At 39.7% G+C, this 27,326-nt stretch overlaps 1 protein-coding gene across 1 annotated transcript in view; it reads right to left on the bottom strand.

Annotated features, from left to right (window-relative positions):
• COL21A1 (collagen type XXI alpha 1 chain) overlaps nucleotides 1–27,326 on the bottom strand; it is a 235,518-nt gene that overhangs the window by 63,744 nt on the left and 144,448 nt on the right. The window contains exons 6-9 of the mRNA XM_072142258.1: nucleotides 19,278–19,446; nucleotides 16,922–17,138; nucleotides 13,908–14,081; nucleotides 5,450–5,527 (exon numbers count right to left, since the gene is read on the bottom strand). Coding sequence (XP_071998359.1) covers nucleotides 5,450–5,527; nucleotides 13,908–14,081; nucleotides 16,922–17,138; nucleotides 19,278–19,446 — 638 coding nt within the window. The remainder of the gene's footprint in view (nucleotides 1–5,449; nucleotides 5,528–13,907; nucleotides 14,082–16,921; nucleotides 17,139–19,277; nucleotides 19,447–27,326) is intronic.

Raw genomic sequence — 27,326 nt, 5'->3', positions numbered from 1 at the left:
CACGCATGGCCATCCAAGCAGCCCCGCTAGTACTCGCGCCACCCCCGCCCTCCGCAACTCCCCCCCGCCGGAAAAAGCACCTGGATGAAGAACACCGCTCCCCTCCCCCGGCCGAATACGCAACTCCCGCCGCCCCCCGCCCGAAAAATCACCCACCCTCAGCCACTCCACCCACCCGAACACGGTCCCCCCGCCCCCTCCTCCCCCGCCAAACATGCGACCCCCCTCCCCCCCGCGCGCCCTTACAGGCAACAGTCCGGTCCGCGCCCCTATCTCCCCCCCCCCCCCGTACAAGCAGAAGTCTGGCCCGTCCCCCCCCACCCCCCCGCACCGGTACAAACAGCAGTCCGCCCCCCCCCCCGCCGGTACAAGCAGCAGTCCGGACCGCCCCCCCCCCCCCCCCCCGCACAAGCAGCAGTCCGTCCCGCGCCCTCCACCCCCGCTCGAACACCCGTCTGACACCACGAACAGTCACCTGGAAATGTAAGTATATAAATATGTATTTGTGTGCAAAAATGTATTTGTGTGTGTGTATGTAGGTGTATATATATATGTATATACAGTGTATATGTGTATATACAGTGTATATGTGTATACACAGAGTATATGTGTATGTACAGTGTATATACAGTGTATATGTGTATGTACAGTGTATAAACTGTGTATATGTGCATCTACTGTGTATAAACTGTGTAAATGTGCATCTACTGTGTATAAACTGTGTATATGTGCATCTACTGTGTATAAACTGTGTATATGTGCATCTACTGTGTATATACTCTGTATATGTGCATCTACTGTGTATATACTCTGTATATGTGCATCTACTGTGTATATACTCTGTATATGTGCATCTACTGTGTATATACTCTGTATATGTGCATCTACTGTGTATATACTCTGTATATGTGCATCTACTGTGTATATACTCTGTATATGTGCATCTACTGCGTATATACTGTGTATATGTGCATCTACTGTGTATATACTCTGTATATGTGCATCTACTGCGTATATACTCTGTATATGTGCATCTACTGTGTATATACTCTGTATATGTGCATCTACTTTGTATATACTCTGTATATGTGCATCTACTGTGTATATACTGTGTATATGTGCATCTACTGTGTATATACTCTGTATATGTGCATCTACTGTGTATATACTCTGTATATGTGCATCTACTGTGTATATACTCTGTATATGTGCATCTACTGTGTATATACTCTGTATATGTGCATCTACGGCGTATATACTCTGTATATGTGCATCTACTGCGTATATACTGTGTAAATGTGCATCTACTGTGTATATACTGTGTATGGGTACATTCACACGCGGTATGCCCGCCATGCGGACATACCGCCATGTGCTGGATAGGAGGAGGAGGTGATCCCTTCTCCCTCCATAGAAAACAGCGGTGCATGGCCGCACACTCGTAAAAAGATAGAGCATGCTCTATCTTTTTGCGGTGTACAGCGCGGATCAGCACCCTACCGCTGCCGGCCCGCCATTGCCCTCTATGGGGACATATATGCGGCCGCAAATTTGCGGCCGTATGTACGTCCCCCCAGACGGCCGTGTAAATGAGCCCTAAATATGTATATACTGTGTATAAATGTGTATATATGCATCTACCGTGTATATGCTGTGTATAAATGTGTATATATGTATATGCTGTGTATATGTGTATATATGTGTATTTATGCATCTACTGTGTATATACTGTGTATATGTGTATATATGAATCTACTGTGTATATATGTATATGCTGTGGATATATGCATAGATGCATATACTGTATTTATACACGCATAAATTTATATCAGCATATACACCTTAAAATATATGTATATATATGATGTGTGTTTTTGTATATGCTGTGTATATGGTATGTATGTATATGCTCTATACAGTGAATGTGTGTGTGTGGCTGTGCGGGCTGAGGTGTATGTTACATGGGACTGCATATCTGGTAGGGGTGAAGGTAGATATAAAGATGTGTTACTGGGGGCGAGGCAGCTGTATGTAGCTGTGTTACTAGGGCTGAGGTGGCTGTATGTAGTTGTGTTACTGGGTGCGAGGCGGCTGTATGTAGCTGTGTTACTGGGGATGAGGCGGCTGTATATAGCTGTGTTACTGGGGATGAGGCGGCTGTATGTAGCTGTGTTACTGGGGATGAGGCGGCTGTATATAGCTGTGTTACTGGGGATGAGGCGGCTGTATGTAGCTGTGTTACTGGGGATGAGGCGGCTGTATGTAGCTGTGTTACTGGGGTGAGGCGGCTGTATGTAGCTGTGTTACTGGGGATGAGGCGGCTGTATATAGCTGTGTTACTGGGGATGAGGCGGCTGTATGTAGCTGTGTTACTGGGGATGAGGCGGCTGTATGTAGCTGTGTTACTGAGGTGAGGCGGCTGTATGTAGCTGTGTTACTGGGGGTGAGGCGGCTGTATGTAGCTGTGTTACTGGGGATGAGGCGGCTGTATGTAGCTGTGTTACTGGGGATGAGGCGGCTGTATATAGCTGTGTTACTGGGGATGAGGCGGCTGTATGTAGCTGTGTTACTGGGGCTGAGGCGGCTGTATGTAGCTGTGTTACTGGGGTGAGGCGGCTGTATGTAGCTGTGTTACTGGGGGTGAGGCGGCTGTATGTGGCTGTGTTACTGGGGATGAGGCGGCTGTATGTAGCTGTGTTACTGGGGATGAGGCGGCTGTATGTAGCTGTGTTACTGGGGTGAGGCGGCTGTATGTAGCTGTGTTACTGGGGGTGAGGCGGCTGTATGTAGCTGTGTTACTGGGGGTGAGGCGGCTGTATGTAGCTGTGTTACTGGGGGGGGAGGCGGCTGTATGTAGCTGGGTTACTGGGGGTGAGGAGGCTGTATGTAGCTGTGTTACTGGGTATGAGGCGGCTGTATATAGCTGTGTTACTGGGGATGAGGCGGCTGTATGTAGCTGTGTTACTGGGGATGAGGCGGCTGTATGTAGCTGTGTTACTGGGGATGAGGCGGCTGTATGTAGCTGTGTTACTGGGGATGAGGCGGCTGTATGTAGCTGTGTTACAGCTGGGATAGTGGAAAGTGAGCAGGAGGACGTGTATGCACGCTACACTCAATGGGGGCCTCCACCAGACTTTGCGCCCAGGGGCCCCCACCAACCTTAATCCGGCCCTGGTCACATGACACTGCCCCTGCTCCTCATGAAAATGCAATGTAATCTGCAGGCAGCAAGTTATCGAACTGCCTCTCCGCTCACCATGCACCAGCGTATGATAAATACCCAACAATTATCCATTTATAGTTCTATTTTGTCTATGCTTAAAGTATAAATAAACTTTTAAAAACATTTTAGGTTTTTTTAAGTAATTTGTTTATAATAAAATAAAAATAAAAATGCAATACACTTTATTAATGTATTATAAAGTTATTGTTATTTTGTAGTGTTTCTGTTATTTTTTTTATGAAAGTGCACTTTTCTACAGAGAGTGCACTTTCATAAAACATATAACAGAAACACTACAAAATAAGTTAATAAAGTGTATTTCTTACTCGGCTGTTACTAACCTAGATACAGAATACGGGTGTACAGGCTGACTGTTGAGCATGTGCCCTGCTCTGATATTGAGTAGGGAGATCTGTGTGTATAGATGTGTCAGGCTGTCATTAGAGCAGGAACCATGTCATGGTCAATACCATCATCACTACATTTTTCTCTAAAAAAAATCAATTTCTTGTAGATCTTAAGGATCAGGGATTAGAGAATGTTTTAGGGCAGGGGTAGGGAACCTATGGCTTGGGAGCCAGATATGGCTCTTTTGTTGGCTGCATCTGGCTCTCAGACAAATCTTTAATAAATATTGTTGGCTGCCGTGTGTCTTAGACTGATCACTGGACACAGGCAGCAAGTCCTTTGTGCGACCCAGGCGCCATCACCGCCATATTATAAGCCTGGGTCAAAGAGAAGAGCGTGGGAGTGACTAGCTATCTACTGGGGAGCATGTACTGTGGCTAGCTATCTACTGGGGGGCATGTGCTGCGGCTACCTATCTTCTGGGGGGCATTAACTGTGGCTACCTATCTACTGGCGAGCATGTGTTGTGGCTAGCTATCTACTGAGAAGCTGGTTCTGTGGCTGGCTATCGACTAGGAGGCATGTGCTGTGGCTACCTATCTACTGGGGGTATGTTCTGTGGCTACCTATCTACTGGGAGGCATGTGCTTATTGTAAGGTTCTTACAAAATATGTGGCGTTCATTGCTCTCTCAGCCAAAAAGGTTCCTGACCCCTGTTTTAGGGGAACCTGTTAGTAAACATTCAACTATAAACCACTTCCAGTTCTGTATGTTGTGAAGCAGCTTAATACCTTCCAATGTTTCTGTCATTGACAAGTGTGAATGCATTATCCAGCAAATCATATTTGAAGCTATATGCAAACTAGTTATATTATGTTTTGTAGGTGAGAATTTAGCACTGAAGTCAAGCTCTCCCCACTTCAAAATGTCCCTTTTGCTGTGGTTGGCATTATGCACTAGATGCACAGATGCAAAGGGATGTCCTTGGAGAGCAGCAGGAAGTGTGAGACAGGAAGACTTCAGTTCTGCAAAGGGTTGTATTGATCGACTGGCCAGCAGCTTCTCTCAGAAGGGAATGTATGTGCACATAGTCCAATGGAAGTGCTGAAGGGGTGCTCCAATCAGCTTCTGGGGCAGTTCCAGTAACTCCATTTATACCTCCTGCTTCGTGTTATTTATATCTGCTATTGACACTGGTTCTTTATGAGATTCTGTGATACTCAGCTGTGATTTTGCTTTGATTCAGATCTTTTGTCTTACCTTGACTACTCTTATGTCTTACAATTTTGCACTTCGCTGCCATCTTGGTTTTCCATCCGGTTTGTCTGACTTAACCTTACTTTTGCTTGTCTTTCTTTTTCTTACTGTACTGTGTAGTTTTCCATTGTAGGGACTGCTGCCCAATTGTTACCTGCAGTTTAGCACAGTGCCGCCAAGTAGACAGAGGTTGTGGGAAGCTCATTGCTCACACTTTTTCTCATTCTTGACATTAGTGCTAAATAAATAATAAACCCCTGTGACTTTATACAACCAGTTTACATCTCACTTCAAAGTTGAGTTTTCAGATGATGCTACCATGCGGAACCATTTAAGCAATGTGTTAACCTGCTTGGCAATAAAATGGAAATGGTCTACAAAGAAGTCTGAAATGTCAAAATATGTTTATGATTATTTTCTCTCTTATTGTTAGAGAGGGTTAATCATTGACATATTAATTGTAAATGTAAATGTACATTATTGGTAACGGCATTTATGTTAAATGTATAGTTTTATTACATATATAGTTAGATTTCATTAAATCACTTATCTCTTTAACAATAAAATAATTCTGATAAAAATTATGCAAACTACTATTAGTAATACATTAATGTATTTACCATTCCAGAAATCTCACAGGCTGTTTCACGTTTGTTCTGTTCTGGATCACAATATATTCTCAACTTTTGAATTGTAAACTGTAAAATAGAAGTAATATATTAGAATATTAGGAAAGGTTTTTTTTTCTCAAACCAATCTGAATATTATATCCCAGTACAATGTTTGTTGTGGTGCGAATAGGATATGTCCCACAAAAAATAAGCAACTTCATACAACTATGGCTTTTGGGAGGTAGAGAAAAAAAAGTAGATTGTTTATCAGACTTAGAGTAGGTCCTTTCTCTCTGTGCATATCCCTGTAAGAGAATTGGAATGTTAAAGGGAACCTGTCACCAAGGACCTCATTTTCACTAGTTGCAGAAACCCATTAAATCTACATTGCAAACATGCCTTTTCTAAGCATTTGCATTAAAATATAAATATGTGTTATAACTAACCTTCCATCCTGACAGAATCGTCTGTTAAGTCACAGATGTTGGGCTTTGGTTTGGATGTATTTCAGAAAACACCACATGACTTGTCTGTGCTACAGACTGCTCTACTCTTGGCCCCCACCTTTGCGCTCTTGTACAACTCATCCCTCCCCTACTGATGTCAGCTCACCTTGCTGTGAGCTCTGTGAAGGAGCAGGAGGAGCTGTATAGGAGCTCAAAGGTGGGGGCCATGAGTTGAGGAGTGAGTAGCACAAACAAGTTTTATGTTGTTTTTTGAAATGCATCCAAACCAAGGCCCAACCCCTGGGACTACAGAGATGATTCTGACAGGGTGCAAGGTAAGTTATAACACACAATTATATTGTAATGCAAATGCTCAGAGAAAGCAGAAAGGCAAATTTGTAATGATGCTGTAATGGACTTCTGCAACCTGTCTTTAGTGAAAATGAGGTCACTGGTGACAGGTTCCCTTTAAGTTTGTTGGATGGATTGTGGGTGATGGGTGTGTTGCCTGCTGTTTTCATTATTTGAAAAATAAGGGTTGAAATGGAAATTAAATACACTTAAAGTATAATGGTTTGTGTTTTTTGTTCACCTAAAGTGTTATAGGATATGGAAAGAAATAAAAATAATGGGAGTTAACCTAGTCTTCCTGCCAGACACACAACTTTAACACAAAGGACCTTTCATGGTATACAATATAAATATATCTAAAGGTTTGAATAAGTTTTGATTCAGTTTACAGGTTGAAAAATAGATTTAAAAAGTTGCTTTACTATCTTTTACTATTAAATTCAATAACAGCCATTCACAATTGTGAAGATGTATGCACGAAAGGTCAGTATAAATCTGCAAGTGCAGCGATTACGAAACTAATAGCTGACGGTGACGTAAACCTTGTAATAAAACAAGGTTCCAATCTCTACTGAACAAAATGGAGTTTCATGATATTTGGAGATTTCAGCATGAATTTTATCTATCCTATCATCATGACTTGTTCTAGTCAGTAGCTCCCTAGTCTTGCCTGACCAAAATGGCTTTATGCTAAAAAAACAAAGCATGAATGCTACATGCCAAATTTTAAATCTTGTAGAGCTTGCTGAACACAAAGGGATCCCATGAACACTCCTCTCAGTGGATGCAAAAAAAAGCAGTTGACAGGTTCACTGGGACTTCTTGAAAGCAGCAATTACTACATTTAAATGTGCAGTAATACCCGTCTATAGCACAGCAATACCTTCAAATCTGCTATGGGCTCAACTCCAAATTTCTAATCAGGCCAGTCAGTGTACACACTTTAACTCCTTTGTAACCTATTTATTGAGTCCTTGGCTTAAACAAATAGTTAATGCCATTTCTATGATATCATACAAAAACATTAATGAAAGAAGTGCTAAAATATTTTTGATTTAAGGCAATCGCAATTTAGAGAAAATACATAAAAAGGAATTTTATTTTTCCCCAGGCCTGGGAATTTTTGTACTTTTTACACAAAAAGTATTTAACATCACCGAAGAATTTTTATTTTTATTGGCTAGCACAACACTTCCATACTTTTCTCAACTTACCACAGATGATATTGAAATACAATTTTATTGGGCTACTATAGTATTAAGTAATAGGGATTCCTGTGGCTGGAAAAACTATTTTTTTATCACTGGATAGATGCATCCAATGTCCGGATGGTTTTCGTTGCACGAGTGGAACCTCAACAATCATAAGAGCTAGCTATATCAGTTTCTTTGTTTAGAAGATCTATGTATGGTATGGAATAAGGTATTGTATGTTGTTTTTCTTTTGTTTTTGTTTTAGGAGTGAATAAAATGTCTAAAAACAAATATTTAAAAATGAAAAAAATGAATTAAATAAAACAGGGGGACAGTGGGGCACATTTACTAATTTCCCGACTATTTCCGATTTGCGCCGCATTTAACAAGGGTTTTTGGCGCAATCGCGCCACACAAATTGGGGGGCATGGCCGTCCTACAACCTGACTGATTCGGACTAAGCGCAGGATCTAAAATTCAAATTGTGTCGCAAGCCATGCACTCACATACACCGCGAGGAAGAAGGTGAACTCCGGTGGACCACAGCGGGGAAGCGACACATGCAGGATATCAGGCGCACAATCTTACTGAATCGCGGCGGACTTCATCCTCATCAGGCAATGCACGTCTGGGATCACGACAGGACCGGGTAAGTAAATCTGCCCAAGTATGTTATCTTTAAGATTTATTATTATTAGGTTTACAGTTATTTTTGTACATTGATACTGCCACATGCCTGCTATAGCTTAAAGCTAGGTTGTAGAAGTATTTAATATTCCATGCCGTATTCTGGAAAGCAGAAAAAAAATCCAAACCAAGGCCCAACCCCTGGGACTACAGAGATGATTCTGACAAGGTAAGTTATAACACACAATTATATTGTAATGAAAATGCTCAGAGAAAACAGAAAGGCAAATTTGTAATGAAGCTGTAATGGACTTCTGCAACCTGTCTTTAGTGAAAATGAGGTCCCTGGTGACAGGTTCCCTTTAAGTTTGTTGGGTGGATTGTGGGTGATGGGTGTGTTGCCTGCTGTTTTCATTATTTGAAAAATAAGGGTAGAAATGGAAATTAAATACACTTGAAGTATAATGGTTTGTGTTTTTTGTTCACCCAAAGTGTTATAGGATATGGAAAGAAATAAAAATAATGGGAGGTAACCTAGTCTTTCTGCCAGACACACAACTTTAACACAAAGGACCTTTCATGGTATACAATATATATTCATTGTGTGTCCCAAATGACACGTGTGCTTTATTCTTTGTGTCAGTACAATAACGGGGATACCAAATTTATATAGGTTTTATAATGTTTTCATACATTTATACAAATTAAAACCTCCTGTACAAAAAGAAATTCTTCATTTTGCCAACTTCTGGCGCTAATAACTTTTAAACTTCAGTGCCTCTTCTACTCAAAGGCTTGTAACATGCTCATAAACATGATGCTTTCAAATCACACTTTAGCCTGCCAAGCCATTTTTGCTGCCTTCCAAGGGGCCTCTGTATTGATAAGGTTGAATACAGTTCTTTAACAGAGAAAATTCAGCCTAATGCAACTTCTAATGTTTTCATGTGCTGTTTTAAGTGTCTGTCATCGACTGGCAGAGATTTGCATATAATGTGAGTGAATTTCCATAATATTGTGCAGCAGCTGGTTTTTATTTGTCTACGCTGCATACTGTAGTCCCTTTGAATCTGATATCCCATACGGTAAGCTCTGCTTGCTGATAAGTAGGTATAAGAATACTGAAAACTTTACAGACTTGAAGATGATACATGCAATATTCAATATGTCATTTCTACTTATTGATAGCAATATAATACATAATATTAGTAATGAGCCATTTCTTTAAAAAAAAATTGGGGCTCTTTTGTGAGACCATGAAATCCCATGTTCCCATGGCAAAAGAAATGGGTTATCACTAGAGATGAGCGAGTATACTCGTCCGAGTATACTGCTCGGTCGAGTATTAGCATACTCGGACCGGCTCGTTACTCGGATGAGTATCTCGGCTGCTCGAAATCGAGCATTAAATTAATAAAATAAAGTGAAGAAAAGTATTTTTATTGCAAAATAAAATATTCCACATGTTTCCAGATGTTTTAATTGTTAGAATACATTGAAAAAACACTATTCTTCACTTTCCAGGTGTTCGTGCTTGTCTCCCGTTAAGTTCGGAGATGTTTGGAACATCTGGAATGTGAAGAATAGTGTTCTTTCAATGTGTTCTGCAATTACCGTATATACTCGAGTATAAGCCGACCCAAGTATAAGCCGAGGCCCCTAATTTTACCACAAAAACCTGGTAAAACCTATTTTTTTTTACTCGAGTATAAACCGAGTTTGGGTTTTCAGCACAAAAAAACTAGGCTTATACTTGAGTATATATGGTAAATGCTCCTGTGTTCACTGTTTTCACTGTTTTTATTCTATTCTTCACACTGCAGGTGTTCGCACGTGTCTTCCGATAATGTCGGAGATGTGCGCGCACATCAGCAATGTGAAGAATAGAATAAAAACATTAAAAACAGTAAAAAAAACACGAACATTTAAGTGCAGAACACATTCAAATAACACTATTCTTCACATTGCTGATGTGCGCGCACATCTCCGACATTATCGGAAGACACGCGCGAAAACCTGCAAAGTGAAGAATAGAATAAAAACTGTGAAAACAGTGAACACAGGAGCATTTAAGTGCAGAACACATTGAAAGAACACTATTCTTCACATCCAGATGTTCGGTGCACATCTCCTAACTTAGCGGGAGACACGCACGAACACCTGTAAAGTGAAGAATAGTGTTTTTCAATGTATTCTAACAATTAAAACATCTGGAAACATGTGGAATATTTTATTATGCACTGTTCTTTTAATGTTCTATTTTATCAAAAAATGCTTGGGTCTCCCATTGACTTTAATGGGGCTCGTTATTCGGTACGAGCACTCGAGCATCGGGAAAAGTTCCTACCGAATAATGAGCACCCGAGCATTTTAGTGTTCGCTCATCTCTAGTTATCACTATCTCCATTGACCACACACTTGCAAACAGAGCACCTGAGCCTGTTATGTCCATATAGATGTTGGCCTCACCTCAATTTTGCTTGTTACATCTCTGCTGCAACATAATAGTTAGGTGCACAGATTTTGTCATGGCAGATTTATGATTGACAATATCCTTAACACAATTAAATATCTAGCAGGTTAAGCCAAAGACAAAGTCACATAAATTGCCTATTCAAGTTTTGTCTTGAGGTGCATTTTGATATATTTTTTATATAGAGGCTATCTTCTTTGAGCTGAAAATGTAGAAAACTGCATTTCTTTATATGCTGAATGTATGTGTGTGTATGTATGTAAGTAAGTATGTCCACTAAAGGAATCTGCACAATCACATTTACAATCAGCACATTATGCAAAGTCACTGCCTGTTACTCAAGGAATGTTATAAGGTTACAAGGTTTGAAATGAAATTTTCACTGCATGCTTTCCAAAATCCACTTATTGCCCATCATATACAGGAGCCATTGTCTGATGCTGCTGTGGCAGTTGAAAGCGACAGACTAAAATGAGAGTGTGGTGACAGACAGTCACTGAAAGAGACTACCGGCGACAAACAGTCACTGAAAGAGACTGCGGGAGACAGTCAATGAAAGAGACTGCCAGTGACTGCCAGTTACTGGAATGAGAGTGGCGCTGACAGACAGCCGGTGAAATGAGAGTGGCACTAATAGACAGCCAGTGAAATGAGACAGCTGGTGACAGATGGTCACTGGAATGAGAGTGGCGGCTACAGACAGTCACTTAAATGAAACTGCCAGTGACAGACAGTCGCTGAAAGAGACTGTCAGCAACAGACAGTCACTGAAAGAAACTGACGTTGACACAGTCACTCAAAGAGACTGCCAGCAACAGACTGACAGTGAAACATGGGATTTTGTGAGTCACCCTGTAGACTCATGTAACTGTACTCCTGAACCTCAATGACCAGATTGCAGGATGCCATGCCTCAGCAGACAATTAGGCGGCTTTGTTGTTAAAATGTAATTGATGCTCAAGGCCATATGACAAGCTATTGAGACATTGACATTTTTTGTGAGGTAATACCAACCCTTGTCGTTGGTTTTTGTTTGAATAAATTGTTTGAGATTGTGAATCAACATTAAATGCTTCTACTTAAATGACCTACTTTAATTTCACCCAAAAGCCAAATATTCATTTTTTGTGAGTAGTGTATAAATAGATACATAGATATTACTATGTTAAAGTAAATATGTATAAATATAAAATTGATTTTGTATTGTCTAGAAACTAATAAAGGAAAATGATGTCTGTCTTTAACTTTTCTGTGTTAACCAGCAGATAGATTATATGAGAATATGTTTGCAAACCATTATGTAAGATTTTTACGCGTCACATTAAGCAATAAAACATAACGGGATATTCCAAGAGAAAAACACCACTTAAAAGTGAATATTTTATAACCCTGCAAATCTCCTATAATGGAACCCACAGGATATCACATTCAGGATTGTGGTTTTTAGGGGCATGTTAAAGTATTCACACATGTTTTAAAATAATATGTTTAAGACTGGTTATAGTAACCTTCAGGCTACTTACATTACAAATCAGCATTTTTTTGGAAATTGTTCAGGGACAACTGAACATAATTTAATTTGATAACATTGGGCTGTGAATATAAAAGCATCCACAATGCCACTACTCTAAAATGTGTATTCTGTTATAAACTTCTGGCTTCTTTGTGACAGCAAGTAAGTTTAGCAATAAATTAAGTGGAGAGTAAACTTTCTCTTCTGAGACATCAATGCAGTTAAAGGGGTATTTCCACAAAGACAAGTTTCTGATTTGTACTGAGGATAACAAACTAAGACATTCTCCAATTCACTGTTATTAACAAAAATGCAGCATTTCCCAAATTTAAGTCCAACCTGTCTCTATCAGTCCTGGTGTACACATTTTCAGTTGCCCCTAGACACGGCCCAGTAACTTGTGACTTTGGGTTTGACGCCACCTTGGATGAGATAGTGCAGATGAGATTTCTCTGTCTCTGCTGAGTGGCTGTAGCCACGCTCTCTACATGGAGCTCAGAGACACTGACTGATTCACATTCTGTCAGCACATGGTGAGCAGAGAGAGAAGCGGAAAACTACAATCTACAAGCAGATAAGTGATGCGGGGAAAGGGGGAGGCAGACACATATCTGTGAGATGTAGCAGGGCTCACAGTGTAACAGTGTAATGGTCTATCAGCCTCTGTGTAATCATGTCATGAATCTCTGATCTGTCTCAATTCTCCTTCTATGTGTCACTGTGTTAGTACACAGTGCATATAAACCCTATACCCTAATAATCTAACCACATTGTCACACCACAGAACTAGGTGGGTAATAATGTGTCTGCTCAGAGAGGCCCCACCCACACCCTGGGATTTTGCATTGAGCAGCTGAGGGAGAGATAAGAGGTAAAACAGCAATAAGACTGGGTATAATTGTAAAGTAAAGAGTTAAAATGATCTTTATTGTGTTAACATCACTAGGGGATAGAAATGTAAGAATTTTTTTTTCGTGGAAAAACCCCTTTAATATTGGGATTTATTGGAGGGGAATAAAAAGTGTATATGAAGAAGTTCCTTGCATTTGCTTTTTGCTGTGTCAGTATATTTGACTTTCAAAATTAAACTGTAGGTACATCTCACATCTGTAAAACAGATGCAACTTTTTCACACAAGAGAGTCCGATGTCCCACAGGTCCTAATATTTTCATGCTCACATAAACTGCCAGGCAGCAGGGCTGAATAATAACTCAGGATTTCGAGAACATAGACTTTTTTATTTTCCCTTGTAAATCACCAGTTGGACTACAAACTATACTCTTACAGATTCTGCTTATCATTTGTCTATGACATAACTCATGTGAAGTCCATTATTCAGTATAACCATTAATTAGAACTATTTGGAGAATTTATTTTCTATTAAATTCAATTATTGGGAAGGTTCTAAGCAAAAGACAAAATGACTGCCATAGCAATCTTAAAAGGATTTTCCCACAAAGAAAATTAAGGCCCTATCCTCGACCATCTGCTTCATTAATCTGACAAAGCAACAAGGGGTCCGACAGAGGTACGTGAGACACCATCAGACCCAATGTTTTCGTGATCTGTAGGCTCTCAGTACTGAGACCCCTACTGAAAAGCAAGTTAGGCCCTATCCCGTGGATAGGGCCTAACTTTTCTTTGTGGGAAAACCCCCTTAAAAGCATTGTTTGCAATGTTTGAGCTATGAAGGCTTTAAAAGTGCTCTTGTGTACTGAACTGATCAAACAACACAAAGTATGAAATGAGTGGATCACTCAATAAACAGCTGTCTTGATCTCCATGTCTAATGAGTGCGGAGCTGCTGATTCCCATGTATCCTCATCCCCTATGTAGATATGTACATAGAAATTACACAATTACCTGAACAGTTTCTTCTCTTCCAGAGTATTTTCCAATTTGCGTCTGCCCACTGATATAGATGCCTATAACAGGTAGTAGTCGTCTTGTCTCAATTTCTTTGTCATCAATATACAAAGTTGCATCCTCTTCTGTTACTAAAAGTCTTATCTGGTGCCAATCTTCATCAAATAATTTCTGTTACAGAGGCGAAAATGTTGTTATTTTCCCAAAAGTCATGCTATATTTACCTAAATGTCACCTAAATTTTCGGCACTAGGAGCTGCTTACTAAAGTAAGCAGCTCCTGGTGCTTGATCAAACGCCACAGTGTTAAAGTGATAGCGCTACTGGAAACCTCCGGTAACGCTATCAAACACTGCGGCGGAGTACAGTGTAATCTTCGGTCAGCTTGCAAAGCTGTCCGATGTATTCATGAGGGGGCGGTCCGAGGCGCTGCCTCTTCCCTGGCCCGCCCCGCCAGCACCAAAAGCCCGGCAGTGACTGTCCCGCCCCCTCAAGAATACGTCGGACAGCTTTGCGAGCTGTCCGACAATTACATTGTACCCCGCCGCAGTTTTGATAGCGTTACCGGAGGTTTCCGGTAACACTATCACTCTAACACTTTAGTAAGCAGCTCCTAGTGCCGATAAATTGGGTGACAGGTCCTCTTTAAAAACACATTAGCATAGAGGTTCTCCTCTGAGAACCCCCCATCTTCTTTGCCTTATCCACACCATCATAGCTACTTGCCCATTAGCATCCTACAGTTAGCATGTGCAGTGCATGCTAACCGTAGGAAAGTAACACCACTAACTGAGAGGATGGGTTCTCATGGAGAACCATGATGAGCTAACACAGTAAGTGTTCCTCAGTGCTGTGTCTAGAAAATTTCATAACATCAAACATAAGACACAAATTCATCTGAATAATTTCTCTGTCCAGTTATACTTAAATAAAAAAAAATACTTGTCTGGGAAAATGTCAGTGGCTAAATTTTGAAATTACATTCCCATTTTTCTGCTCATTGTGAAGTATTATCATTTTGAACAACCGTATAGACTTCAACCTACTTTCATGTACTGTGTATTTGCATGTAAAGTGCAGATCTTTAATGCCTGTAAGGGTATAGTAGGTTACAATGGGGATTGCAGGACAGACAAGAAGGAAATGTTCTTGATGTAACAAAATAATTCCAGGAATTAATTTTTGGGACCATAAGACAGAGTCTTCTTTTTCTTAATTTAAAAAAAATTAAACTAAGTATTCACCTTCCATCACTCCTTGTGGCTACTCTTCAGCAGTAGTGCAGGCAGAGCCAGCTGCAAATGCTCTGCCAGCACGCACACTATGACATCATGAGGCACCAATTTATAGTGTTTGTGTGGGCAGAACATACAGAACTGGCTCTGTCTGCACTACTGCTGAAGAAGATGGAGAAAAGAAACCATGGTGAATGCTGGGAGTTGAGTTAATTTTTTAATGTGCTGGGGATAGTGTGCTGGCTACCTATTTACTGGAGGGATGCAGTATGCTGGCTACCAATATACTAGGGAAGGCATGTGCTGGTTACATATATACTAGGAAAGAAGAGTGCAGTGTGCTTGCTACCTATATACTGGGGGGTGCAGTGTGCTGGCTACCGATATACTGTGGGGTTCAGTGTGCTGGCTACCTATATATGGGGGGAAGGCATGTGCTGACTAGGTATATACTGGGAGGCTGCAGTGTGCTGGCTACCTATATACTTGGGAGTGTGTTCTGGCTACCTATATACTGATGGAGGCAGGTTCAGTGTGCTGGTTACCTATATACTAGGTGGTGCAGTGTGTTGGCTACCTATTCACTGGGATGCAGTGTCTTGGTTACCTATATAATGGGACTGCCATGAGCTAAATACCTAGGGGGCATAGTATAATGGCTACCTATACACTGGGGAGTGCAGTGTGATGGCTACCTATATACTGGGGGGTGAAGTGTGATGGATACCTTTATAATGGGGGGTAGTGTTGTGGCTACCAATATCATGGGAGGGGCAGTGTACTGGATTCCTATATAGTTCGGTTGCAGTGCACTGGCTACCAATATAATAGGAGGTACAATGTGTTGGCTACCTAGATGCTGGAAGGTGAAGTGTGCTGGATACCTATATATTGGGGACAGTGCGATGCATATTTATATACTGGGGGAGGCGGATTTTTATCATCTTTTTAAGCTGCTGTAGGGGTGATGCTTTAGTGGTATACAGCCTGCTATCAATGGTGTCAGTCATTGCTCCTGCATCCAAAACTCACTGGATATGTTCTTTAAGGGAGAATCATATTTAATAGAAGGCCACAGGGGCACATGCAGGGGTACAATATCTATTTATATTTATTACAGGCTTCATAATATGAATTAAAAGGGGGATTGCATGTATTTATTCATTTTGGGGTGCTGAATACATGTAAAAATACATATAAATATATGTGTGCACTTTATTTTTTTATGTGCTGGGGACATTGTGCTGGCTACCTGTATACCGGGAGGGGAGCTGCATTGTGCTGGCTACCTATATAGTGGGTGGGGTGGAAGAAGTGTTCTGGCTACCTATATACCGGGGGCTGCAATGTTCTGGATTCCTTTATACTGGCGGAGGCATGTGCTGGCTACCTATAAACTAGGAGGTGCAGTGTGCTGCTATACTAGCTATATATTGGTGGGGATGCAGTGTGCTGGCTACTTATATACTGGGGGATTGTTCTGGCTACCTATATACTGGGGGAGGCAGGTTTCTGGATACCTATTTGCTGGGGGCAGTGTGCTGTATACCTATATACTGGGGGATGTGTTCTGGATACCTATTTACTGGGGCATTGTATTGGATACATATACTGTATAGTGGGGGGGTAGACTCGCCCTATACAACAAATTACCTAGAAACTGCCCTGACAGTTACTGATAACAGGAAATTAATGGGACTTTGACAATTAAAATGCAAAAAGTAATAAATAAATTAAATCATTCAATTTGAAATCTAAATCTATTGCTTTTAGTTACCTTCACTCCAGGTGTAATAAACTTTACAGTTTGTCTTTCATTTGTTATGCTGGTTGTAGTAAAGGACAGTGTTTTATCCTCTCCAGTCAGTGAAACAGCAGTTTGTACTGAGCCATCAAGTGCAACTATTCTCCACAAATCCCATTTCTTTTTTATTTTAAATCTCTGAGTGGACACAAAGACATATGATGGCGGAAGACCTTCTGGGAAAACATTTCTAGAAGATAAAAACATAATCATGCTTTTCAAACACATTCAGTAACTCAGGAGAGTACAATGGTAAGTATTAGTCATCCAATGTTGTGGGGATGAATGTTTTTCCCGGGCTTTAATATTAATGTCCTTAGGATGTGCCCCACACACACACACAAAACACACTACTTGCACTGAACATCTTCCATTTCTCTGAGAACACATTCTGGGACCTCAACTAAACTCTTTGTTCTCTGGCTCAGGTAAGCCAAGTAAAGTTCTTTTACTTCAAACATACTTGAACATTCTTTTATGGACTTTTTTTTAATGGAGAACACCAAAGCAGGGACAGAAATGTACCTCCCCAAAGACTGCCCATAGTTGTCTCAAACAATCAGGCAGATGACATTCTGTTGGTACTTGCAAACTAAGTTGTTTCAGAGTCTAATTCTTGGCATTGATTGAAACCTGTTCCAGAAAGCTTTTGGTACCACATTTTTGAGCAGATTGTTGATCTAGAGAAGGCTTAGAGGTTATTAACCACTTGCCAACACTGTGCTGCCTTTTTACCTTCTAATTACCCCGCAAAGTTTCTACCAGGAGGTAAAAAAGGCAGTGCAGGATTCACCCTATAATCAAGATCCTGGAAGGAGACCTCCCTACCCACTGCTAGTGCTATGCCAGCTGCGGAGCCAGGTAGGAATTGGCTGCTGGTGGTTAACTCTTTAGATCCTACAGCCATGGCACCAGGAAATGATTCCATCAAAATCTTCTTTTGAAAAGTTCATTCCTTTCCCATTGTGTGCCCAATCAGCAGGTAACATCCACACGTGGGCTGGGTCTGTGCCCTAGAGAAACTGCTTGATAAACTCTTCGATACATTTTCTGGTTTTATTCTGCTAAATGAACATACAAATGACAAAATGTGAAAATTAAAGCCTCTACTTTGTAAAATACTAAAAGAGTTATCAAGCTTCATTACTCTTTTATTTGAGCAGTGGGGTTTTTAATAAAGGGGGACTTGTGGAGGTGTCTATTAATTGGATTTTCAAACCCCCTGTACTGTAGAAATAAAGAAATTAAGTCTGAAATTTTATTGAAAACAAAAAAAAATGTTGCTTGATGATAATCTTGCTAGAACTGTAATGAAACTAAAGAGCATTTAAAAAAATGATTCCATTGCAAAGCAGGAAATTTAGAATTTTGAGAATGGCAATTTTTTTTCAAATTTCTCAAAATCACCAGGGGAAAATCACCAAGTAAAATTGTTGTAAAGTTATTACCAGAAGCCAGTTTTGAAAGATAGCGCTTGGCAATCAAGGCACAAATGAGCCTGGTCACTAATGTTAAGAGGTCATCTTCTTATATGTATCACTGGAAGACGACAGAAGGGATATAGGGGCACTGCTTGTATCCTCAATTTTTTGTGTTACCCTCTAGCATGTAGGGTTAACAGTAATATTTTATAGAGAGTCCATTTGTTTCTCTGGGGGGCAAGATGAAGCGCTAGGTTAGCGCGAAACGATTTGTCCCTCCAACCCTCACTTTTTTTCCTGCTGTCAGATGTCTCTCCCTGTGAAACAGAACATTTTTTAAACGGTATGAAATAAAAGAAAAAGTATTTTTAAAGAAAAATGGTGAGTGCCGACTATTTTTCTATTTCTCTGATGATCTTCTTATATGTGTCATCCACAGCCTCCTTCCTTCTTAAATCTAAATGCCTGAAGGGCTACCTCCCAGAGGGGACAGTTCCCAAAGACCTTCTATGCTGCAGCCCCATAAGCATAATTTTAAAAGTTGATTTTAGAAGGAAGGTGGTCATGGATAACAAATACAAGAAAATGAGTGATGTGTCCCTGACTTTTTGATGCTTGACCTTGATGGTAGATTTTCTTTAGAGTTAAGTGAGTGTTTACAACCCTCTGAATTTTACATGTGGAAGAAATTTCCCACATTTTGAATCCTATTGCAGTACTATTTTCAAATTTAATGGACATTTTAATGAAGCAGTCTTTCACAAATGTTTGTAAAGGCAAACCGCATAGCACCGTGCTTTATTTTATATTCCTGTAGAAATTGGACTGCATAAAACTGAGATGTCTTTTTAACATTTGTCCATGTTTTCCATAATGCAGAAACATGATTATAGTTAGAAATACTTTACCTTGTGAACTCTGATAGATCAATTTGTGAAGTCACTTCATAAGCTTTAGTTGAACGAATGGAACCCTCAACTTTTTTTGCATTTTTCTTATTCATCCCCAAACCTAAAAGTAGGTCAAAACCTTTCTCATCTCGAGCTGCCACTGGAATTCTTGTTGGACAAACAGATTCTATAGCGCAAACAGAAAATCATTCATTAATAAATGTTTCATTAATAAGTGAGCAACATAAATACAGATTTGTCATGAAAAACTTTGAAATATTCTGTAATCATTTACTGATATGATGTACTTACGGTACTTACATTTCATTAAAATTGCACCAGGTTTCCATATGTATGTCATTGTCATTTGCTTGACTAGTGACATAACACAATTTTTTTTACATAAATCAATAAATTGATTAATATTGTGTACATTTTTTTAAACAGTATAAATATATACAGTTTGTATAAATTTCATTAGCAAAGGTAAAATCACATATTAGAAATGATACTATTGGTATAGGTTGCTCCTTCACATGTTATGTTATCTTTTGATGACATATTAATAGCAACTTTGGCAACAGGACATACATTTGGTTTCATTACAGAATTATTTCCCTGGTTAGATTGGGAAGACAAGAGCTATATCACTGGGTAAAAAAGTACAGAAGTGTCACTGTGTCAGTTATACCGCACTTACCTACATCCATTGAATTCATTAAAATCTGTTTCAGATTCCCATCAATCTCATAAGAACACATTAAATACTCTTTCATAAGTGTTTAGCTGTGCATATAAACTTGCAGGAAGAGAAATACAACAAGAAATGTATTTTTAATACTTAGCATCTGGAAAGTATGAAAATTCAAGGATGTAGCTTTATGCCAGCAAAGAACCAAACAACCATAGCTAGCCTTGGAGAGTGAAATTAGATGCAGCAGACTGATGGAAGATGTTTCTGCAAGTAAATTTCTAAAACCAAATGTTGTTATATCTGCAGTATTTGCATGTGCTTCTTCATTCAGGTGATACGTTGTACACATTTTTGTAAGAAGTGTGTTTCTCTGTAATGTGACAAGTTAGGAACAATTTAAAAGCTGTTTGAAAAATATATGAAAACTCCATCACAAAAAATCATTTATAATAATTTGCTATAAGTATTTACCGTATTTTCTGATCTTAAAGCACACAAAAAAACCTTTGATTTTCTGCGACTTATAGTCCAGTTCGCCTTATATATGACCGTACTTACAGTCAACAGCTGCCTTGAACTGTGCACAGGTCTGCCATCTGCTGGTCATTCATCCTTATAATCAGGTGTGCCTCATAATCCAGTGCGCCTTATAGATGAACCTAGATGTTTTAGCAGGTGCGCCTTATAATCTGGTGTGCCTTATAGTCCAAAAATATGGTAAATCAAATCTACATTGCAGACCTTTTGAGACACTGGGGGGCAGGGTATTTGTTATCACAGGATACCTTTAGACTGGCAGCACACAAATGGGCTCATTTTTTCAGAAACCAGATGGTGTGCTGGTTGGATTTCATGAGCACATTTCATAGAACAGTTCAGAGCTGATAATCCACTGGAAGGCAGGGATTCCATGCATCATATTTTATTGTGATGTGTGGATTCCCATCTCCAGAACTAAGCTTGATCCATGGAATCCAACAACACTCGGCCCAGTTTTCACAGAACCAGCACGGTGCCACTGGCCAAATGTATCTACATATGTGACCCCACAATGCATGCCACGCTATCACTGGACTGAGATTTTGTGAAATTCTTAATGTGAAGTTTGCACAAAATGATGAAAAACCTCTATTTTTATGCCAGTGAAGGTTATATACAGACGTAACATTCATTAACATGGCCTAAGCCATCGTATGTGGCCCACAGGATGAGAGGTTCATTCATGCGTGGATTACAGTAGAAAAGAATTGTGACTCGAGCCATATTAGACAGGATTATGTTGTAAACAGATTTATAAATTTACCGCAATGTAGTACTGTCTTTTGATAATGATTGCATAGCAGATATCTGTAACGTTTTTATATATGCTATTTATGTATGACCAGTAGTAAATGATAGCCAGGGAATTGAAGGGAAAAATAACAAGAATAAAACACCAGTTACAGCTTTAAATTAGATAGGCTGATGGATGTGATACCATAAAACAGTGATGGTGAACCTTTTAGAGACTGAGTGCCCAAACTACAACATAGACCCGCTTATTTATCGCAAAGTGCCAACACAGAAATGTAATTTGTGATTTATACTCCCTTCTCTGTCACAGCTTTCATTGATACAAGCACCCTGAGGCACCAATATAGCAGAAAATAGTCCCAGGTAGAGCTGTCACTTTAAAATAGCTCTGTGCACAGCAAGTCCTGGGCTGTCTAAGACTGCAGGAAGATACCAGGAGTCATCTCTGGTGATGGCTTGAGTGCCCACAGAAAGGGCTCAGAGTGCCACCTCTGGCACCAGTGCCATAGGTTCGCCATCACTGCCATAAAACATTACTGGCATCAAGCTGTCAGCAGCAATGTTGCACTTACATATTGTTCCAATTACAAGACTTTGGTTTTTTTTGTTGGATGCTGTGAGAATGTGTTTTGTTCTAGTTCTAGCACTATGAATGAGTGAGAAAATAACTTAAAGAGAACCTGACATCAAGAACAGGCACAATAAACCATACTCATATTCCCCTCTATGCCTTTGTTGAGAAGAGTCCCAGCTTAAATCCCACTACTAAAATCTTTTTCCAAATTTTTTTTGCCTTTGTCTATGTTTTCCCTACCTACTGGCGTGTGATTGACCTCATAGCCACGTGACGATGCCCACTGAGGGTGTGTGAAATGGTGAGGAGATCTTCATTTTCCAGCACAGTGCATGTCCACTGCTAAATACACCAAGTGAGGGTCAGATTGCTGGTAATGATGGGCAGAGAACTTCCTCTCTCACAAGAGTTGAGGTTTGAAGTAGGTGTGGTTCGCTGGCAGCCTGGAAGAAAACTTGACTCTTTTCTTCAGAAGTTGACTCATGCCTACTCATTTACATATTATAAAAACTGCTGTAGGTACAGTGCCTCAGTGACAGATAATTTTATTTGAAATGGGGAAGACTTTTCACCCTTTACCAGCAGGAGCTACTGGTGTGAGAAGTAAAATTATGGCAACAGGTCTTCTTTAAGAATTTCATGTATAATCAACAAATTTATAAAGATTGTTAAATATATTAACACTATTTTATTACGTTATGAGAAAGATTTAGGCTGCATGCACACTGCCGTGAGCCCGCCGCACCGTAGCACGGCGGGCACACGGCAGCGCGGGGAGGGGAGGAGGAGGTGAGCGCAGCTCACCCCCGCCCCTCTCCATAGCGATATATGGCCGCGGCGCTGCACCGTACCGCTCCCGTGGGGCGCCGCGAGCCCATAGAAGTGTATGGGGGACGTATATCGGCCGCATATACGTCGCCCGTATATACGTCCCCCATACTGTAGTATGAATGCAGCCTTACAGTGACATTAATTTTACATGAAATAAAATATACCTCTAAATGATTTACATAACAAAAGGCATCATAATTATGGCATAATTTACATAAACATATCTGGCTCCACATTTAGTAGGTGTTTCATACAGCTTTTAGATGTTTTTACAACTTTTATTAAAGAAGCATGGCTTCACTGGAAAGAGTGGAAGCTTCACCAGGCAATAGGCAGGGCCTTATGGGCAAGCCTGCGGGAACTAGGAAGTCTAATAATGCAAAAGCTTTACTATTAAGCAAGAGTTATTGTGATATACTCCGTATAAGCTGCAGCTCTACCGCATCTGGCATTTTAACAAATAGTAATTCAGTTTTCTTTATGTATTTTTTTTTTTTTTGGTTTCCATGTTTTGCATGAACTAAAACAACTACTATAGATAAAATATAAAATCGCTATTAAAAATTAGTTATTTTGATCTTACAGTAATATTTCATTTTGGAACCTTTCAACATGAAATCAAGTTGGGCTCCTTTAGGATAGCTTCCTCTAATCTGACTGCTGACGTATATTACTCTAAATATCCATCATATATATATATATATACTTTGCTTCTCAAGTTTTAATTAAAAAATTATTCTGTTGTCATCTTCTTCCAAATATTTCATAGCAGAAACAGAATTTCCCCTTTACATACTGTTACATGATATAGTATGTGCTGCATAATAATTTATTATTACACCAAAGTCAATGCATGATTTCATGCAATGCAAAGATTATGGGGGTCATTTACTAAGGGCCCGAATCGCGTTTTTTCGCCAGGTTACCCGAATATAACCGCTTCGCGCCGATTTTCTCTGAATTGCCCCAGGATTTTGGCGCATGCGATCGGATTGTGGCGCAACGGTGCCGGCATGCACGCCACGGAAATCGGGGGCGTGGCCATAAGAAAACCCGACGGATTCTGAAAAACCGCCGTATTTTTTTCAAAAAAAGTGTCGCTTGACACGCACTTACCTGCACCCACGATAGCTTGGTGAACTCCAGTGAACTCTGACAGACTTCAGCGCAGCAGCGACACCTAGTGGACATCGGGCGCACTACCTTAGTGAATCGCCAGAAGACCCGAATCCTCCATAGAGAACGCACCGCTGGATCGCGAATGGACCGAGTAAGTAAATCTGCCCCTATGTGTCTCTAATATATTTCATTAAAAGTTCACTTTTAATGATAATAGAGCTAAAAAAAAAGCTTAGGAATGTACAGTGAAAGCAACCAGAATACTATTATTATAATATATTATATAATAATATAATACTGTATGAATTAAGGCTTATTAAATATGCTTAATCTATTGCAAATATGATACAAAATGATATGCAGCTTCTATTCTAATACAGTATCAGCATGACTACATTTTATTCCATATAAGTGGCTATATTGCTTCCAGCTCCTATCACTTATCCACAATGCCAGCACTATGGCACTCAACCCCTTCAGAAAATAATTGTCTGTACTAATCCTTCCAAAATGTTAGTGTAAAGTTAGACAAAAAGTCTTAAGATGGCCAGATTTACTATTCACTATGATAAATCAGTCACATTTTTAGTGTGTGTCTAAGTTTACACGATTTTAATGGCCCAGCGTTTACCTGAAAATCTGAATAAAGCCTCATGCACACGACCACGTTCTGTTTGTGTGATGCACACAACTGACCATGTGCCATTGTTTCTGGCACCATCAGCATGCTCTGGAAAGATCACAGAGAACACACACAATAGATGCTTGAGGCCTTTTGGTTTGAAAGGTTCTGGTCTTTTTCCCCTGAATGGCCACACTCTGAGAGGCAGCCACAGACTGCGTGAAATGGGTAGGACACTAGTCTTTTACTTGTGGGCTTAATGTCTGGGTGCACATCCCATGTTTACCATTGATGTGAACGGTTGTGGATGTGCCACCTAAGGGACTGAGCAATGTACCCTATAATGCAGTCATGTGTCTTTGTCTGATCAGACTTATTGTTTGGATTTCCTCTGTTACACTAATTATTTCATGACAATACAATTATGTGTTGTTTTATGTATTAAATAAAGATATAAATTTTTTGGTTTTACTAAAGAACGCTGTAACTCAGTTTTTTGTGGTAGTATATTCCTCAGGGATCTAGCTGCCCCAAAGCCACAAAAGGTTAGGCCCCAGTGGGGGATGTTGCATATGCATGCACTATGCCATCTGTTTCCTATTTTCTAAAAGTGATGGTTGTTGGTGCATTGTTGGTGACTTGGCCTTCATAGACATCATAAACCAACTAGAGATGGTCTTGGATGGGATGGATTGTCCGTGTCAATAAATATACAGAGCAGAAGGGCACACATTACTCTTGAAAAGGGATCATTGAAAGCTACAATACCTTATAAGGTATGAGAAAGTACATTTGAAGAAAAAACAAATGGTGGGTATTTTTATCAACAGGGGTTCTTGTCACTGTAACAGATTGTATGGCAGGATTTTCTAAAACACAAAACCCTTTAAAAGGGTTAAACTTTAGTTTACATTAAGATATGAACTGCACTTTAATTCAACCATGAAATTTGCCAAAATTTTCAACGAATAACTAAAGGCATTTCTGTTCCAATTTTTATTATAAGATATTTCTGCAGTCAAGGACATTGAAAGAGGAATACTTGAAATACTTCAAGAAACTTCAGAAAAGAACCCTTAAAATAACTGCAATCATATTAATTTTTAAATAAGTTCCTTGTTTATTAAAATTGATTTTATAAATTCTAGGGCAGTATTACATACTGACAACACTGCTGGGCACAGGACCTCTTACATCATAGTGACTTATGATTAAAAAGTGTCCTTGTTGCTTAAAAAAAAAAGTAACGCTGGCACTGTAACCATGCTTTAAGTGTTGGCGTTGCTGTTTAGTGGGAAACTCCTTGCATCATATATATGATGCGAGTCCAGTCTTAAGCAGTGTTTTTGGTCCATAGGACCTTGCATGTTCTGTGGTTCTGAGGCCAACAACAACAGTGTGAAACTGCCCTAAACTAAAAAATCTTGGTAAAATGCACATATTAAAAACAGAAATAAAAAAATTAAAAACTGGGTTGTGCAAAAGTAAATATTTGGAACCCATTACCTTTTGTGTTTCCCTAAAAATAATACCTAAAACTGCCTTAACATGATTTTTCAGCCTTTTTGGAGTAGGTTTGAAATATAAACCCTACTCCAAGTATAAGCCATATTTAAAAACGGCTATATTATCTGAACCATAGAACATAGAAACACAGTTCTGGTGTAATTATATAGAGGAAAAGGGCCAATTATTCACAATGAAATTAAACAACAAAAGAGAAAATATGTCCACTGGTACTACCTCTTGCATCCAGTCGATGGTTGCAGGTGGGCTGCTAGAGACGCATATTGGACATGTTACAAGCTGCAGCAGGCTACTGTCTGTTTCACTTCACAAAGGGGTTTTCTCTAGCATCGTCACATTTATGGGAGATAATTTTTGTAGATGTAATAGTCAGGCTAAGTCTATAAACTTGGGAGGAAATTCAATGAATGTGAAAACATTCATTACATGTAGGACTACATTTGCAGTACAGGCGGTCCCCTACTTAAGAACACCCGACTTAAAGACAATGCCATGTTACAAACGGACCTCTGGTAATTGATCATTTACTGTACTTTAGCCTTAGGCTACAATAAACAACTATTACAGTTATTAAAGGTGTCTGTAATGAAGCTTAATTGTTAATCCTGGTTCTGATGACAATCCAACATTTTTAAAATCCAATTGTCACAGAGACCAAAAAAAAAATGTGGGTGGAGCTACAATTATAAAATATACAGTTCTGACTTACATACAAATTAAACTTAAGAATAAACCTACAGAACCTATCTTGTACGTAACCTGGGGACTGCCTGTATACATTATGTTCCAAGCAGAAAATAGCAGAGCAGCAGTAACCAGTATTATGTGCAAATAACTTTATTCAAAAGCTACTGTACAGGAACATTTTGCGCATTCTTAAGCCACTGACGCCACACCCAATATATGCACACTTGCAGCAGGTGTCATCAAGGAGATGTATACGCAATATAAAACAATGATACCTTTATATGTGTGGATTAAAAGACAAGGCGGGATAACTCCACGTGACATAGGAAATCTTAAGGAAACAACTCCATCAAATAATTTGTTCGGTATACATACATGTTCAATTAGGATCACATCATCATCAGCCATTATAATTTTTTATCTTACTCTTTGGCTGTAGTAACTCACACTGTGATAAAGCTAGAACTTTAGGCTTTACTCAATTGGTTTTGTGGATATCCTCTAGCCAGTAATCCATTTTCTAGTTCTTTTGCTTGTAAAATTAATTGTTCATCATCCATTTTGATGCTCCTAAGCAAAAAAAACTGACTATAGACCAGACTGTTTTAGTATGTAATGGGTGAAAGCTTTTATAGTGGAGGAGCAAGTTAGTGGCAGTAGCTTTCCTGAAGGCTAATGTACACAGTTTTCCACCCACCTCCTTCACTCTGACATCTAGAA

Source organism: Engystomops pustulosus, chromosome 3, assembly GCF_040894005.1.
Source record: "Engystomops pustulosus chromosome 3, aEngPut4.maternal, whole genome shotgun sequence".
Lineage (NCBI taxonomy): Eukaryota > Metazoa > Chordata > Amphibia > Anura > Leptodactylidae > Engystomops > Engystomops pustulosus.
The sequence above is the reverse complement of the archived record's forward strand: the minus strand, read 5'-3'. Positions and strand labels throughout refer to the sequence as shown.